General features: G+C 40.5%; 2 protein-coding genes across 3 annotated transcripts in view; one reads left to right on the top strand and one right to left on the bottom strand.

Annotated features, from left to right (window-relative positions):
- Positions 1-907, bottom strand: part of acsl3a (acyl-CoA synthetase long chain family member 3a) — a 47,164-nt gene extending 46,257 nt beyond the window's left edge. For both annotated transcript variants that reach the window (XM_026192349.1, XM_026192351.1), the window contains exon 1: positions 883-907. The gene's annotated coding sequence lies outside the window, so the exon portion shown is untranslated. The remainder of the gene's footprint in view (positions 1-882) is intronic.
- Positions 908-2,587: 1,680 nt separating this feature from the next.
- farsb (phenylalanyl-tRNA synthetase subunit beta) overlaps positions 2,588-16,774 on the top strand; it is a 30,601-nt gene continuing 16,414 nt past the window's right edge. The window contains exons 1-5 of the mRNA XM_026191546.1: positions 2,588-2,719; positions 14,942-14,997; positions 15,161-15,315; positions 15,808-15,880; positions 16,003-16,118. Coding sequence (XP_026047331.1) covers positions 2,662-2,719; positions 14,942-14,997; positions 15,161-15,315; positions 15,808-15,880; positions 16,003-16,118 — 458 coding nt within the window. The 5' untranslated portion in view covers positions 2,588-2,661. The remainder of the gene's footprint in view (positions 2,720-14,941; positions 14,998-15,160; positions 15,316-15,807; positions 15,881-16,002; positions 16,119-16,774) is intronic.

Genomic DNA, 16,774 nt, shown 5'->3' with positions numbered 1-16,774 from the left:
TTAATCATTCTATTTCATGTATTTGATTATTTCAGATGTAATTCATATTTTAGAGTAGTAATTGTAAATTACTTCGTGTAATCTTGATGAGAGACCATGGCTATAAAAGCGAAGGTGGATTTGGGAAGCCTGTCGCAGCCATGTCCTGTCCGTATAAGCGAGCCACCCATTGCGGAAGGTGCAAGATTGATAAGGAGAGTTCTCAGAATTCAGCGTATATTGCGGGATAGACAGGATCCTTTAGCTCAGCGCGACAGTGTGCTCATAGAGAGATATCGATATTCCCGTGAGGGTATTATTTACTTAACCAACTTGTTGACGAGGGGGTGCAGGACCACCACCTGTCTTTTTTTGCTCTGCCCTTTTCTTGGTTGCTGTTATAAACAAACAAACAGATTATTTCAGGGTCTCTTTGCAAGAGACTAAAAGCAATATAAGTGATAAATCTTACCATTCTGTAGAATATTCTTATATTTCACTTTTACTTGTTCCCATGTTCTAGTGGGCCCTGTCGTGGCTCTAATGTGAAAGAGGATATAATGTAATATAATATAATAAATCTACCCTACTGCCTACTGGTGTTGGCCAGAGGGGCCGATGGCGCGATATGGCAGCCTGGCTTCTGTCAGTCTGCCGCAGGGCAGCTGTGGCTACAACCGTAGCTGCCTCCACCAGTGTGTGAATGTGAGAGTGAATGAATAGTGGTATTGTAAAGCGCTTTGGGTGCCTTGAAAAGCGCTATATAAATCCAATCCATTATTATTATTATTATTATTATTATTATTATTATTATTATTATTATTATTATTATATAATAATAATAATAATAATAATAATAATTATTATTATTATTATTATTATTATTATTATTAAATTACTTACGAGTTTAATTTGTCAGCAACTTTCTGCCAGCCCTCTCGCCTTGCTTTTGCAGCCTTTGCAGTGTTCCCTTGCGTTTTAATTAAACTCTGAAACTCCTGAAATCCCTCAATCAAGAGTTCTTGCTCTGCTGCCGAAGAATACCGAGCGCGCTCCTTCGACATTTTCGCCGACCAATCAAAGGGTTGCCGATCAATGTTTCTACTATCGATGCGTAGCCCCTGTTAAGCCACCCAGTGATCTCACATTACTTCATCCAGCTATACTAATCGTCAACAACAGGTGTGTTCGGAGAACCGGAATAGCGAGCTCAAAGTTAGCGCGATGATTTGATCTTGGATGTGTCATTTGATCTTGGATGTAGTAAGCGAGGTATGAAGAACGGACCCCGTAGCACAAGGAAGGGGGAGGGTGCAGCCAACGTCCTCGGCTTTAATTGGTCCAGGCCAGAGTCGACCATGACCAATTGGCCAATCCACTACCTTTCATTGTTTATACCGCTACAAAAAACAAACAAACAAAACAACAACAACAACCACAACAAAGCAAACATCTGCCCATCTGCCAACGGAAAATCACCATCGGCCCACACATCTGTTTGACCGGCCCCAGTTAATTCACAACGCCAGATAATCCAGAACACTGGCGCCACAGAACACCTGTCGCACCTCCATCAGCGGGCACTCCCGCATCAGGTGTACCAGCAGCCCACACTTCTAGCGGTACTCCTGCCCCAGTTTCTCGGGTACAGTACCGGTCACTTCCAAGTCCTGGGGAGGCAGAATGGAGGGAAACGGGTTAGTCGACTGCAACGGCGGTGTCCGCTCCACCAGAGCGGTGCCAGGGGGCTTCCTTCTTGAGTCCCCTTTAAAGTAATGATAGCCTACTTGAAAATAGGTTAGGTGCTGCATTGCTTCAGCCCAAGCCTGTTCGGTCAGCACACGCAGTCTGTGTAATATTTAAATAAAGGTTTTGACCTTCAGCTTAAAGGAGCTTCGGGTTTTGTTTGTTTGTTTGTTTTAATATCTTGCACACTGTAGTACACTGTACAGTGTAATTACTGTACTTTTATTTTCTGAAAAGCTACTCTAAAGCTTCAAAACCTTTTTGGACAGAACTGAAGTATAAAAGTACGCGTTCCAAGGTTTATGTCGGGGCCCATGGGGTCAGGGGTCAGGCGTAAATTCAATTTCCTCAGTGTCTTTGGCAAATAAATTTAACTTACTAATAATATGTATTTTGAAGATGTTCAGCTACTTTCCAACCTTGAACCTTCTTTTCGGTGTGAACTTCAGCTTTCAGGTGAATGATTCGGTGTATTTCAGTTAAATTTAACAAGTTTCCCAAATATTTTAGCAATTACAGTATTTCAGCTAAAAAATATTCGCGTATCAGCTTTCGCACTGCATTTTCTTCAGGGAACGCATTCTCTAGTTATGATGATGATGATGATGATGATTTCTCCAGCACGCAACAATGTGTTACCGATTGTTTGAAGTAAAATTAAATAGCTAAAAAGCTGTAAATAAATAGCTTAACCTTTTTGTAGGTCTGTGTCCCGGAGCTCACATGCTGCATTGCAAAAATTGAACAAATATATATCTAAACGTTTTCCTTATATTAAGAATGAACATAACGGCTTAACGGCTTATGTTAAGTTCTAAATAAAGTTTTGTGAGACTAAAAAAAAAAGAATAATCACTCAGGCACCTCTGCAGACAACTACAACCGGCTAGTGAGGGTCCTTTTCCTCCACATAGCTGGTGACGATTAGCAGCGAACATGCCGACTGTCGGAGTTAAACGGGATCTTCTATTCAAAGCTTTGGGTAGAAGTTACAGTAAGTCATATTTACTGTATTTTCCGGTAACCTTTAATCTGCTCGTCTGTTTTCTCTTTTTTTTAATTTTTGCTTCTAAACGACAGAGTTAGGTCAGTACGTTGTGAACTCGCTGTCTGATTGTTAGCAATGTAGCAGCTGCTCATGAACTGTAGAGCTAATTTTAACTGCCTTCATTTCTAATTATTAAAGAAAGTACCACTTATTTGATGGCGAGTTTATTTTGGTTTATTTGTTAACTTATGTATTTTTTGCGATAAGGAAATAGTACTAGTTCATTTCTATCTGCCTGTTGACTGACAGCGTGATTGCATCATTTCCTCCGCGTCCTCCTGTCATTTAAGCCTCTGGGTTTGTTCAGAATAATAATAATAATAATCACTATCCTGTCAGCTTGTTCGTTGCCAAAAGTGTCCACCAACAGATTAAGTCTGCAGTTTTTATTATTTTTATGTTTTGTTGCTATTTTTACTGCATAAAGTCTTTAACATCAGTTTTTATCATCTTTTTTTATAAATATAAAATGGTCATCACGTTCGTTTGTACAATGCACTTGTTGGAGGACAACATCAAAAATGACCATTTCATATATTTGCAGTGCTGCTTGATTTTCTTGTATTGTTAATGGAGTCTGGGACATGTAATCGATTAGATAAACATTGTCATGAATTCCCTCTTACTTTCGCTGTTTTGCTTCCACCACGATAAAATCACACTTCCTGCACAGCTCTCTCACCGCGGTAAAGTGAGCCGTCATTTGTGAGCCGCGGTCAAGCCAGCCGCCTACTATCCGCCGCATAAATTTCCTTGCGCTTTTACACCAGTCTTTACGGTAGCGCCTTTTCGCTTTATATCCTGATTGAAAGCCTAGACTCGCACACACGTGCGCGCGCGAACAGTCACACGCGCGCGCGCACACACAAATTACAATGTAACAGCCCAATACAGCCATCGTGACAGTCTGGTTGCATATTCAAAAATTCATTAAAAATGATTCTTAAAAGTTGATGCCAAGCTTTCAACACAATCCTCTTCTCGGACACCTACTTTACCTCTGGGCCAGGTTTTACCCAGATTTACTGTAATATTACTCAGAAATCACAGTAAACTCATATTCAGTGCAATACAGTCAATACACTACAATTATGTTTATTTCAAAAATTCATTAAAAATCATCCTGAGTAGTTGATGTCCAACTTTCAACACATCGCTCCTCTGGGACACCTACTGTACCCGTGTGCCAAGTTTCAGCCAGATTTACTGTAGAATTTCTCAGAAATTAAAGTGTACTTGTATCTAATGCAGTCAGCCAATACAATATAATTATGTCAATTTTCAGAAATTCATGAAAGATCATCCTGAGTAGTTGAGGTCCAACTTTCAACACATCCCTCCTCTGGGACACCTACTGTACCTGTGTGCCAAGTTTCATCCAGATTTACTATAGAATTCCTCAGTAATTAGAGGAAACTTATAATCAATTCAATACAGTCAATACAATATAATTATGTCAATTTTCAAAAATTCATTAAAAATCATCCTGAGTAGTTGATGTCCAACTTTCAACACATCCCTCCTCTGGGACACCTACTGTACCTGTGTGCCAAGTTTCATCCAGATTTACTATAGAATTCCTCAGTAATTAGAGGAAACTTATAATCAATTCAATACAGTCAATACAATATAATTATGTCAATTTTCAAAAATTCATTAAAAATCATCCTGAGTAGTTGATGTCCAACTTTCAACACATCCCTCCTCTGGGACACGTACTGTACCTGTGTGCCAAGTTTCATCCAGATTTACTGTAGAATTCCTCAGAAATTAAAGGAAACTTATATTCAATTCAATACAGTCAATACAATATAATTATGTCAATTTTCAAAAATTCATTAAAAATCATCCTGAGTAGTTGATGTCCAACTTTCAACAGATTACTTCTCTGGGACACCTACTGTACCTGTGTGCCAAGTTTCATCCAGATTTACTGTAGAATTCCTCAGAAATTAAAGGAAACTTATATTCAATTCAATACAGTCAATACAATATAATTATGTCAATTTTCAAAAATTCATTAAAAATCATCCTGAGTAGTTGATGTCCAACTTTCAACAGATTCCTCCTCTGGGGCACCTACTGTACCTGTGTGCCAAGTTTCATCCAGATTTGCTGTAGAATTCCTCAGTAATTAGAGGAAACTTATAATCAATTCAATACAGTCAATACAATAGAATTATGTCAATTTTCAAAAATTCATTAAAAATCATCCTGAGTAGTTGATGTCCAACTTTCAACACATCCCTCCTCTGGGACACTTACTGTACCTGTGTGCGAAGTTTCATCCAGATTTACTATAGAATTCCTCAGAAATTAAAGGAAACTTATATTCAATTCAATACAGTCAATACAATATAATTATGTCAATTTTCAAAAATTCATTAAAAATCATCCTGAGTAGTTGATGTCCAACTTTCAACACATCCCTCCTCTGGGGCACCTACTGTACCTGTGTGCCAAGTTTCATCCAGATTTACTGTAGAATTCCTCAGAAATTAAAGGAAACTTATATTCAATTCAATACAGTCAATACAATATAATTATGTCAATTTTCAAAAATTCATTAAAAATCATCCTGAGTAGTTGATGTCCAACTTTCAACAGATTCCTCCTCTGGGGCACCTACTGTACCTGTGTGCCAAGTTTCATCCAGATTTACTGTAGAATTCCTCAGAAATTAAAGGAAACTTATATTCAATTCAATACAGTCAATACAATATAATTATGTCAATTTTCAAAAATTCATTAAAAATCATCCTGAGTAGTCGATGTCCAACTTTCAACAGATTACTTCTCTGGGACACCTACTGTACCTGTGTGCCAAGTTTCATCCAGATTTACTGTAGAATTCCTCAGTAATTAGAGGAAACTTATAATCAATTCAATACAGTCAATACAATATAATTATGTCAATTTTCAAAAATTCATTAAAAATCATCCTGAGTAGTTGATGTCCAACTTTCAACAGATTACTTCTCTGGGACACCTACTGTATCTGTGTGCCAAGTTTCATCCAGATTTACTGTAGAATTCCTCAGAAATTAGAGGAAACTTATAATCAATTCAATACAGTCAATACAATAGAATTATGTCAATTTTCAAAAATTCATTAAAAATCATCCTGAGTAGTTGATGTCCAACTTTCAACACATCCCTCCTCTGGGACACCTACTGTACCTGTGTGCCAAGTTTCATCCAGATTTACTGTAGAATTCCTCAGAAATTAAAGGAAACTTATAATCAATTCAATACAATCAATACAATATAATTATGTCAATTTTCAAAAATTCATTAAAAATCATCCTGAGTAGTTGATGTCCAACTTTCAACACATCCCTCCTCTGGGACACCTACTGTACCTGTGTGCCAAGTTTCAGCCAGATTTACTGTAGAATTCCTCAGAAATTAAAGGGTACTTGTATTCAATTCAATACAGTCAATACAATATAATTATGTCAATTTTCAAAAATTCATTAAAAATCATCCTGAGTAGTTGATGTCCAACTTTCAACACATCCCCCCTCTGGGACACCTACTGTACCTGTGTGCCAAGTTTCATCCAGATTTACTGTAGAATTCCTCAGAAATTAGAGGAAACTTATAATCAATTCAATACAGTCAATACAATAGAATTATGTCAATTTTCAAAAATTCATTAAAAATCATCCATAATAGTTGAGGTCCAACTTTCAACACTTTCTTACTCTGGGCGTCCTACCGTACCTCTGGGCCAAGTTACATCTCAATTCACTGTAATCTTTATCAAAAATTGAAAGAACAATTATATGTCAATGCTGGATGTGTGTCCTTTCAAAGTGACACTAAATAACAGAACTCAGGCACATCAGGGAATAATCCAAAAGGCGGATTTATTAAACAAAAACAACATACAAAATATCTCTAACCCATACTACATAACCTAAAAAGAAACAAAGGGACACTTAGAAGCACAAGAATACAATACTGAAAGGGCAAGAGACACAGCCCAAACATAATCCACAACTAAAATGCCCAAAGAACAAGTCATCCCACATAGCAGACGGGTCTTGCCTGGGTCTGGTGTCAAGCCGGCACTGCTGGCTGACTTCTGGCATGGTAAGATGGCACTGTTTATGTGATGGCATGCCACATTTGGCCTGATTGGGTGAATGTGACATGTTGTATAGAGCACTTTGAGTAATATGGGTGAGTAAAAAAGTGCTGTATAAGAATCAGTCCATTCACTGTCTGAACAGAGTTTCGTCATGTTACTTTTGCACTATTATGTTCCAGCACATGTTGTTATTACATGGCTTACATGGCTAAGGTACACATTAGGCTGACATCTGGGGCCAGAGCTGAAACTGTTCTGGGCCAGCACAGGGCCAGCAGTGTGTCTGCAACTGGCCTTGTGCTGGCTCATGTGTGGGCCACCTCTGGTAAACCAGATCTGGGCCACCATGGGGCCGTCATTCTTTGCGGTACGCAGGCCATGTGTAAGCACATTGTGTGGGACAGATCCAGGCCATACCAATTTTGCTATGTGGGAGGAATTGTGTAAAAATAGAAACATCATAAAAATGAAAATACCATACCATACCACCTTTATTTATAAAGCACTTTAACATAAAACCAGAGTTCACAAAGTGCTGTACATGCTAAAAGCATAAGTAAAGAAAATTAAAATGAGATAAGATAAAATAAATAACTAAAAAGTAAAATAAATTGAAACATGTCAAAACAAATTGAGTCAACCCCTCTAATCAATGCCAAAGGCTTCAGCGAATAAATATGTTTTAAGAAGACTTTTAAATTCAGAGAGAGAAGAGGCCTGCCTAACATTCAAGGGTAGATCATTCCACAACTTTGGAGCAACTACAGCAAAAGCACGATCACCTTTAGATTTATACTTAGTTTTTGGTACCTTAAGGAGCTGCTGATTGGCGGACCTAAGGGAACGGGGAGGTGTATATGGTTGTAGTAGCTCCGAGAGGTAGGGGGGGGGGCAGGCCATTAAGAGATTTAAAAGCAAATAAGAGAATTTTAAAAACAATCCTAAAATATACAGGTAGCCAGTGGAGTGAAATTAAAATTGGGGTAATGTGCTCAAACTTTTTTGTTCCAGTTAAGAGACGTGCTGCAGCATTTTGCACAACCTGCAGGCGCCTAATGGACGCATCACTAACCCCAAAATAAAGTGCGTTACAATAATCCAGCCTAGAAGTAACAAAGGCATGGATTACTGTCTCAAAATGCTGTTTCGATAAGATAGGCTTTATTTTGGCTAATTCCCTCAAATGAAAAAAAGCTAGATCTTACAACAGCTCTGACCTGGCTTTCAAGTTTAAGATTTGCCTCTATTTTAACTCCCAGATTAGTGATGACTGGTTTAACATACTGTGCCAGTGAACCAAGATCTATAATAGTGGCCTCAGAAGCGCCACCAAAAACCATCACTTCTGTTTTCTGTTCATTAAAATGTAAAAAGTTCAAAGCCATCCAGGCCCTTATATCATCAAGGCATCTGAGCAGCGGGTCTACTGAGAAGCCATTTATCTTTTTAAGTGGGAAATAAATCTGGGAGTCATCGGCGTAGCAGTGGAAAGAAATCTCATGTTTCCTGAAAATAGACCCAAGGGGTAGGAGATATAGAGAGAAAAGAAGCGGGCCTAAAACTGAACCCTGTGGGACCCCACATTGAAGAGAAGCAACAGAGGATACAAACTCCCCGAGTTTCACAGAGAAAGTTCGCTCTGCCAAATAGGATCTGAGCCACTGCAGTGCGGTACTCCGCATACCCACCAACTGCTCTAAACGGGAAATTAAAATATTATGATCCACTGTATCAAAAGCAGCAGTTAAATCTAACAGCACAATAATAACACAGTCACCTGAGTCATTTGCCAAAAACACATCATTAAAAACTCTTAAAAGGGCAGATTCGGTACTATGTAAAGCTTTAAAACCAGATTGGAAAACTTCTCAAATACCGTGTTCTTCTAGGAAGGACATTAATTGCTTGTAAACTACCTTTTCAAGAATCTTTGAGATAAAAGGCAGTTTGGAAATAGGTCTGTAATTCGCAATAATATCAGGATCAAGAGCAGGTTTCTTGAGTAGAGGCTGAATCACCGCATGTTTGAGATTGACAGGTACAACACCAGAGGACAAACTACTATTTACAATGGATTGTACAGCTGATGCTATAGTGAGAAAAACCTCTTTGAAAAATCGAGGAGGGAGAGCATCATAAGGGGAGCCTGAGGGCTTCATGTGAGCAATGAACTCCTGCAGGCAGAGCAAGGAAACTGGCTCGAACCTGTCAAAGACAGCAGAACTAGGGACAGGGGTAGAAGGGTCGAGAACGGACTGGGAAGTCTGCGCTTTGACAGATAGCACTTTATCAATAAAAAAGTGTAGGAAGTTTTCACAGATTTCCTGAGAAGACTCGACACCAGCAGTCTGTGGAGCGTGAAGGACCATGTCAATAGTCTTGAATAAGACATGAGGCTTACGACAATTTGCCTGAATAATAGCAGCAAAATGTTTCCTCTTAGCATCTTTTACAGTTTTCTGGTAAGAATTCCAGTAGTCTTGTAACATTTGATATGACACCTGAAGTTGATCCTTCTTCCATTTACGTTCAGCTCTCCTACACTTTCTTCTGGCAGCCCGGGTGTCTTCATTCAGCCAGGGTTCAGATTTGGCTTTTACTTGCCAAAGCTTAAAGGGGGCCACTGAATCTAAAGCAGTTTGGCAGACAGAGTAAAACCACGTACTCAGCTCTTCTGTATCATTGCATATGAAATCAGGAAGGCCGCCGTTCTGATTAAAAGCAATAGAGAACTGTCCAGCAGAGGAAGGGTTAAAAATACGACAGCTCCTAGCAGCAACAGGAGGAAGATTAACTTTGGTACAAGGAAGGAAAACCTCAAACAAGACAGACCTATGGTCTGACCATACAACATCACAAACCTCTAAGTTAGAGACAGGTAAATTGTGAGTTAAAACAAGATCCAACCTGTGCCCATATTTTTGTGTAGGCACAAACACAGGTTGCACAAGATCAAAAGAGTCAATAAGATTTAAAAAGTCCTTTGCCATTGGCTTGTCAGGGCAGCACACATGAATATTGAAGTCCCCAATAATAAGGACATGATCATATTTTGGCATAATTTCAGCCAACAGATCAGAAAAGTCATTTAAGAAGTTCTTATTGTATTTTGGGGGTCTGTAAACCACAGCACAGAGCACTGTGTGAGAGCGACCTAGCTCAAACATGCTCAGTTCAAAGCTACTAGGTGAGGTTGATAAGGGCAGTGGTTTACATTTATACTGCTTCTTAAAAACAACCGCTAGTCCTCCTCCTCTGCCTGATATTCGAGGAGAGTTTAAAAAGCAGCAGTCATCTGGTAAAAGATCTGTGAAAGCACTGGACTCACCGGCCCTCAACCATGTCTCAGTTATACAGAGGAAATCCAGTCCTTGGGTCATAAATAAATCCCTTAAAATAAAAGTTTTATTACTCAGCGATCTAGTGTTCACCAATCCAAACCTGGTGGAGGTCAGCGTGTTCGTGGATGACAGCGAGACCCGACGCAGCGGCCGTAGGTTCTGTAGGTTCGCACCGCGCCGACGAAGATGAGGGGAAATCTTTCGTGGCTGGGACATCTGATCCGAGCCAACAACGGGCACCAGCCAGGCATCGATGGGCTCCAGAAAGCACGGAGAAAAGGCATGACAAGGTACAGATCCACGTTCGTTCCACGGAGCCGGGGAAGAGCGCGCCAAGTACGCCTTAAGTTTCACGAGTAGACCGCTACGTTTGCCCCGGCGTCTGAAACGCTTTCGCCGTGAGGCTGGGGCCAGGGTCCGACAAAGGTTAGCTGGTATCCCAGACAGGAATGGAGGTAACGCCTTATGTCCATTATAAGTTGCATTGGTAAGATCACTGGCAACTCGGAGGTCCAACAGTTTTTTGCGATTGTACATTAAAAGAGAGTTGACTCTAGCAATAAAAAACAACATAAGCAAACACAACAGAGGAAGAGCCAGACGGCGAGCCACACACACTGGCGCCATCTTGACAGGCCTGAACAATACCTTCAGCAGAGAAAATGAACATAAAGTAAAATGTACTGAAAAGAACATCAGTATGGCCATCATTATTTGCTTGGAAAGTCTAAAGTTCCATGGCTTTGAACAGCCAGAGAACGCAATGCCCAGCTTAGAATGACTAAAAGTAACTTCTTTTAACATTCTGTCATTCTGCTTCTATATCAAAAATCCACTAAAAATAGTCATTTGAAAAAAAATATTCGCCACTTTTCATCAGTTTGGGTTCCTCTGTTTATAGCAATTTTTAGAAAAGAACCCAATACCTTTGTCACTATACAGTTGTACAGTGAGATACAGAGCATCTCCTACTCATTGCAAACATGCTGGGAGGGTGGCTCTATCCGCCTTAGTGCAGCTGCTGTACCATACTGTGATGCAGTAAGTTAGTAGGCTCTCAATGGGCGAGTGGTGGAAGGGTGAGCTGTAGTACACAAAGAGCATTCTGGCGTAGCTCTGCCGCTGTTCTAGGTGACTCAGCACCGAGTGGAGGGTGATGGCATCTTCTGTGAATCTGTTTGCACGGTATGCAAACTGGTGGGGGTCGAATTCTGGGGGGAGGTAATCCTTGGTGTGCTGAAGGACTAGTCTCTCAAAGCATTTCATGATTACCGGTGTGAGGGCCACAGGGCAATAATAGTTCAGGCTGGTGATGGGAGACTTCTTTGGTACTGGGATGGTTGTGGCTGATTTTAGACAGGATGGGATGGCTGCTTCATCCAGTGAGAGGTTGAAGATTCTGGTGGAGATGAGGGTGAGCTGGTGGGCACATGGTCTTAGCACTTTACCACGTATTCCGTCTGGACCGGCCGCCTTCCTGGGGTTCACTGCTAGGAACACACATCTGACATCGTGCTCCGTTACAGTGAATGGAGCGGTGCAGGAACCAGGTGAGGATGAGGATGGGAGCAGGGCTGAGGCAGATGAATGCTGCTGTTGTGGTGTTTCAAAGCGGGCGAAGAAGCTGTTTATTTCCTCTGCTAGCTGCACACTCAGGTTTTCTGTTTTCACAGTTCTGCCTCTGTGGTTTATGATGTCTATTATTCCATGCCATGTGTTGTTGCTGGACAGGTGGGACCCCTTTTCAGGTCAGCTCGAGCAGACCTGTACAGAGCTCTGTCAACAGACCTACAGGGAGTGCAGAATTATTAGGCAAGTTGTATTTTTGAGGAATAATTTTATTATTGAACAACAACCATGTTCTCAATGAACCCAAAAAACTCATTAATATCAAAGCTGAATGTTTTTGGAAGTAGTTTTTAGTTTGTTTTTAGTTTTAGCTATTTTAGGGGGATATCTGTGTGTGCAGGTGACTATTACTGTGCATAATTATTAGGCAACTTAACAAAAAACAAATATATATACCCATCTCAATTATTTATTTTTACCAGTGAAACCAATATAACATCTCCACATTCACAAATATACATTTCTGACATTCAAAAACAAAACAAAAACAAATCAGCGACCAATATAGCCACCTTTCTTTGCAAGGACACTCAAAAGCCTGCCATCCATGGATTCTGTCGGTGTTTTGATCTGTTCACCATCAACATTGCGTGCAGCAGCAACCACAGCCTCCCAGACACTGTTCAGAGAGGTGTACTGTTTTCCCTCCTTGTAAATCTCACATTGGATGATGGACCACAGGTTCTCAATGGGGTTCAGATCAGGTGAACAAGGAGGCCATGTCATTAGTTTTTCTTCTTTTATACCCTTTCTTGCCAGCCACGCTGTGGAGTACTTGGACGCGTGTGATGGAGCATTGTCCTGCATGAAAATCATGTTTTTCTTGAAGGATGCAGACCTCTTCCTGTACCACTGCTTGAAGAAGGTGTCTTCCAGAAACTGGCAGTAGGACTGGGAGTTGAGCTTGACTCCATCCTCAACCCAAAAAGGCCCCACAAGCTCATCTTTGATGATACCAGCCCAAACCAGTACTCCACCTCCACCTTGCTGGCATCTGAGTCAGACTGGAGCTCTCTGCCCTTTACCAATCCAGCCACGGGCCCATCCATCTGGCCCATCAAGACTCACTCTCATTTCATCAGTCCTTAAAACCTTAGAAAAACCAGTCTTGAGATATTTCTTGGCCCAGTCTTGACGTTTCAGCTTGTGTGTCTTGTTCAGTGGTGGTCGTCTTTCAGCCTTTCTTGCACTGAACATAAGTTCCCTGCAATTTCTGAAGAATATTACAGTAAATCTGGCTGAAACTTGGCACAGGTGTCCCAGAGGGGGGATGTGTTGAAAATTGGACATCAACTACTCAGGATGATTTTTAATGAATTTTTGAAAATTGACATAATTCTACTGTATTGGCCGACTGCATTGGATAAAAGTACCCTTTAATTTCTGAGGAATTCTACAGTAAATCTGGATGAAACTTGGCACACAGGTACAGTAGGTGTCCCAGAGGGGGGATGTGTTGAAAGTTGGACATCAACTACTCAGGATGATTTTTAATGAATTTTTGAAAATTGACATAATTCTATTGTACTGACTGTATTAGATTGAATAAATGTTTCCATTAATTTCAGAGGAATTCTACAGTAAATCTGGCTGAAACCTGCCACACAGGTACAGTAAGGTGTCCCAGAGGGGGAATGTGTTGAAAGTTGGACATCAACTACTCATGATGATTTTTAATGAATTTCTGACATTTCCATAATTGTATTGACTGTATCGGGCTGTTTCATTGTAATTTGTGCTCGCGCATGCGCGTGCGACTGTTCGCGCGCGCACACGTGTGCGCGGGTATAGGCTTTCAATCGGCACATAAAGCGAAAAGGCGCTACCGTAAAGACTGGTGTAAAAGCGCAAGGAAATTTATGCGGCGGATAGGAGGCGGCTGGCTTGACCGCGGCTCACAAATGACGGCTCACTTTACCGTGGTGCTCTACCCTCAGTGTACTTCATGACCAGTATCTCAAATCTGTTTTCTGCATTATTCGCTTTATTTGTTTATTATTCGCTTATTACCCACAAGTCATGTACAGTGCTGTCGGCCGCTGTTTTTTGTTTCCAAAAATGACCTCCGACAAGAAAGCATAATTTCTGCTGTTTAATACCGAAGAAATTAAAACTTTTTAAAATTATGCCAAATTGAAAAATGCTTGGCTGTGTCTCAAATAAAACCTCTAACTTTGCTGTGCTTCACTTCAGCAGCATCGGGTAATGTTCATATGTTGATTCATGGTTTTCTTCAGTTTTTGATCTACTGCAGAATATTTTTAAGGCCTGACAGAAGTGGACGTAGCTGTGGATAATGAGAAAAGATATAAAGAACGTTTGATTACTTTTTCGTTAAGGCCTGAGCCATCTGAAATTCATAGCTAGTGCTCTGACACGGAGCCATCAACCTCTCAGGTTATGTCTAACATTGGTCCGGAGACAGAATCAGATAATGAGCCTCATACGATCGACTCCGAGCCAGAGCCCACTGAAAGTAAAAGGGGGAAAGTGTATACAAAGTATTTCAAAGAGAGTGGCTTGACCAGTTTCCGTGGCTAAGATACTGTAAAGCTGACAACATGATGCACTGCATTTACTGTCGTGAGTGTGGAAAGACCATGGCCGGCAATACTGCATTTGTGACTGGTGCTAATACATTTCAAATTGAAATGCTGAAAAAGCACAGTGTATCCAGAAAAAACATTATATGCCGCGATAAATGCACTGCTCAAGTATCCCCTCTCCCCGCTGCCTTTCAGCGGCAGGCAGCAGCAAACAGGTCATCAGAGGAGGCTGAGAGGATGATTAAGTTTTAATATTATCTACGTTATTGGAATTTTACCTAAATTACTTGATTTAGTCAGTAACAAGGAATTAAAAAATGGGTTTCAGTTGGCCAAAAGTGGCCACCATAGAGCCAACAGGAATAACTGTATGTGTAGTGTATATTATTGATATAATTAAGGAGCTGAAGTTGGAAAATTAAAAAAATAGTGAAAAATTGAAGAAATTGAAGTGTACACAAATGGCCAGCATAGAGCCCAGAGGGTTAAATGTGAGCAGGCTGCTGTGACATGTGCCAGTAAATATCTTCTAATGTCTGTCTGCCTTTTGTTTTAGCTGATGAGGAGTTTGACGAGCTTTGCTTTGAGTTTGGGCTGGAGCTGGATGAAATTGTAAGTACATGACATCAAATACGAACAGCTCGCTATTTGTGGTTAATAAAGTAATGCAGTAATGCTCTGTTATTGCAGAGATGTAAGTACAGTTCTTTGATTTGTCTACATTTGTGTCTGAATTCTGGCATGCTGAAGTTCCTCTTCCCCATCTGCTTTACAGACCTCTGAGAAAGAGATAATCAGCAGAGAGCAGGGTGACACTAAGGCCTCAGGAGCATCTGATGTGATCCTGTATAAGATCGATGTACCAGCTAACCGCTATGATCTGCTATGTCTGGAAGGACTGGTTCGTGGACTGCAGGTCTTCAAGAATAAGTGCGTTTCTGCAATTTTTAACAGGCTTAACCTGAAATAAATGACAAGAGATTTATTTATATATCAAGTTTTGTTGCCGTGATTGACCAGCACTTTGTTTTTTTGTTTTGTGTACCGTATTTTCTGCACCATAAGGCGCACTTATAATCCTTTAATTTTCTCAAAAATCAACAGTGCGCCTTATAATCCAGTGCGCCTTATGTATGAATTCTGGTTGTGCTTTCTAACCTTGAACCAATTTTATGTGGTACATGGCGCTCATAAATCTGTAAAAAAAATGTTTTAGTACGACTTGTGTAAGCTACGAAGTGCTTGATGGATTGTCAGATGGATTGTTGGAGCATTACAGCTACCGTAGTCAGGAGCCTCGCAGAGTAATCTAGGTCCAAAACTCTGTCCGCTTCAGGTCCCAAAGTCAAACGAACACTGCGGCATCACTGAGAGTTAAAACTGTTCTTCCCTCTAACCGCAGAGATTGTGTTTTTGTTTTAGGTTGGAGGTGCCCCGATACAAACGTGTTAGCCCACTCAGTGGGGAGCCTCAGAAGCTGATCATCACTAAGGAGGTGTGTGGAGATGTTCACAATTATAAAATGTTTAACAAGAAAAAAAATAGTTTGTAACCTAGAACAGGTATCAGTGCGATTTGCCTGTTGACCCTATGTTTGCGGCGCTTCACTCCCCTCAGACGGAAGCAGTGCGACCCCACGCTGTGGCAGCAGTCTTGAGGAACATCACTTTCACACAGGAGCGCTATGACAGTTTCATTGAGCTGCAGGAGAAACTACATCAGAACATTTGCAGGTGAGAGCACACCAACCACCTACTATATATAACACGAATGTGTTTCCTTTAAAAATTTGAGTCTAAATGGCTAGCTGCAGCTACTTACAATGAAAAGACCAACACGATGCTGCCATTACCTCTGACACTTGTTACTGTCCTAAGTCACCTAGTTAGGTAACTAAAGACATAATATACTTATTTAAAAGTACTAAGAATGTTTTTGATTAGACCCAGTAATAAATCTTGCAGAACAACACTTATGTTTTGTGATGATAGTTTTACTCTCATGAAACTCACTGCAGAGCCAAAAATCATCAGGGCCTACGTTGCCTAAGATTGATTTTGCACATGCCTAAGGATGAATTTCGTAAGAACTTAATTGTTTACTTTTTATTGATACTAGATGCTGGATGCTATTTTTTTTTTTTACTTTGATGCTTTATTTACAAAACAGTGCTGTGGCGTTCTGTAGCCTTCATGGCAAGTGGTCCACATACATTTGCCAGTGAAACGGCACCTTGAGCAAAAACATCTAGGAGCAAGCTTGTCAATAAAAAGTGTGACAACATTAAGCCCAGGGAGCCCCCACTTTTCAAGAAAAAGACCGATAACATAACAACAACAGTGACAAATTTGCTGTCATAATTTAACGTGGAGCTTTTCTGTACACATAC

Source organism: Astatotilapia calliptera, chromosome 14 (assembly GCF_900246225.1).
Source record: "Astatotilapia calliptera chromosome 14, fAstCal1.2, whole genome shotgun sequence".
Classification (NCBI taxonomy): Eukaryota; Metazoa; Chordata; class Actinopteri; order Cichliformes; family Cichlidae; genus Astatotilapia; species Astatotilapia calliptera.
The sequence above is the reverse complement of the archived record's forward strand: the minus strand, read 5'-3'. Positions and strand labels throughout refer to the sequence as shown.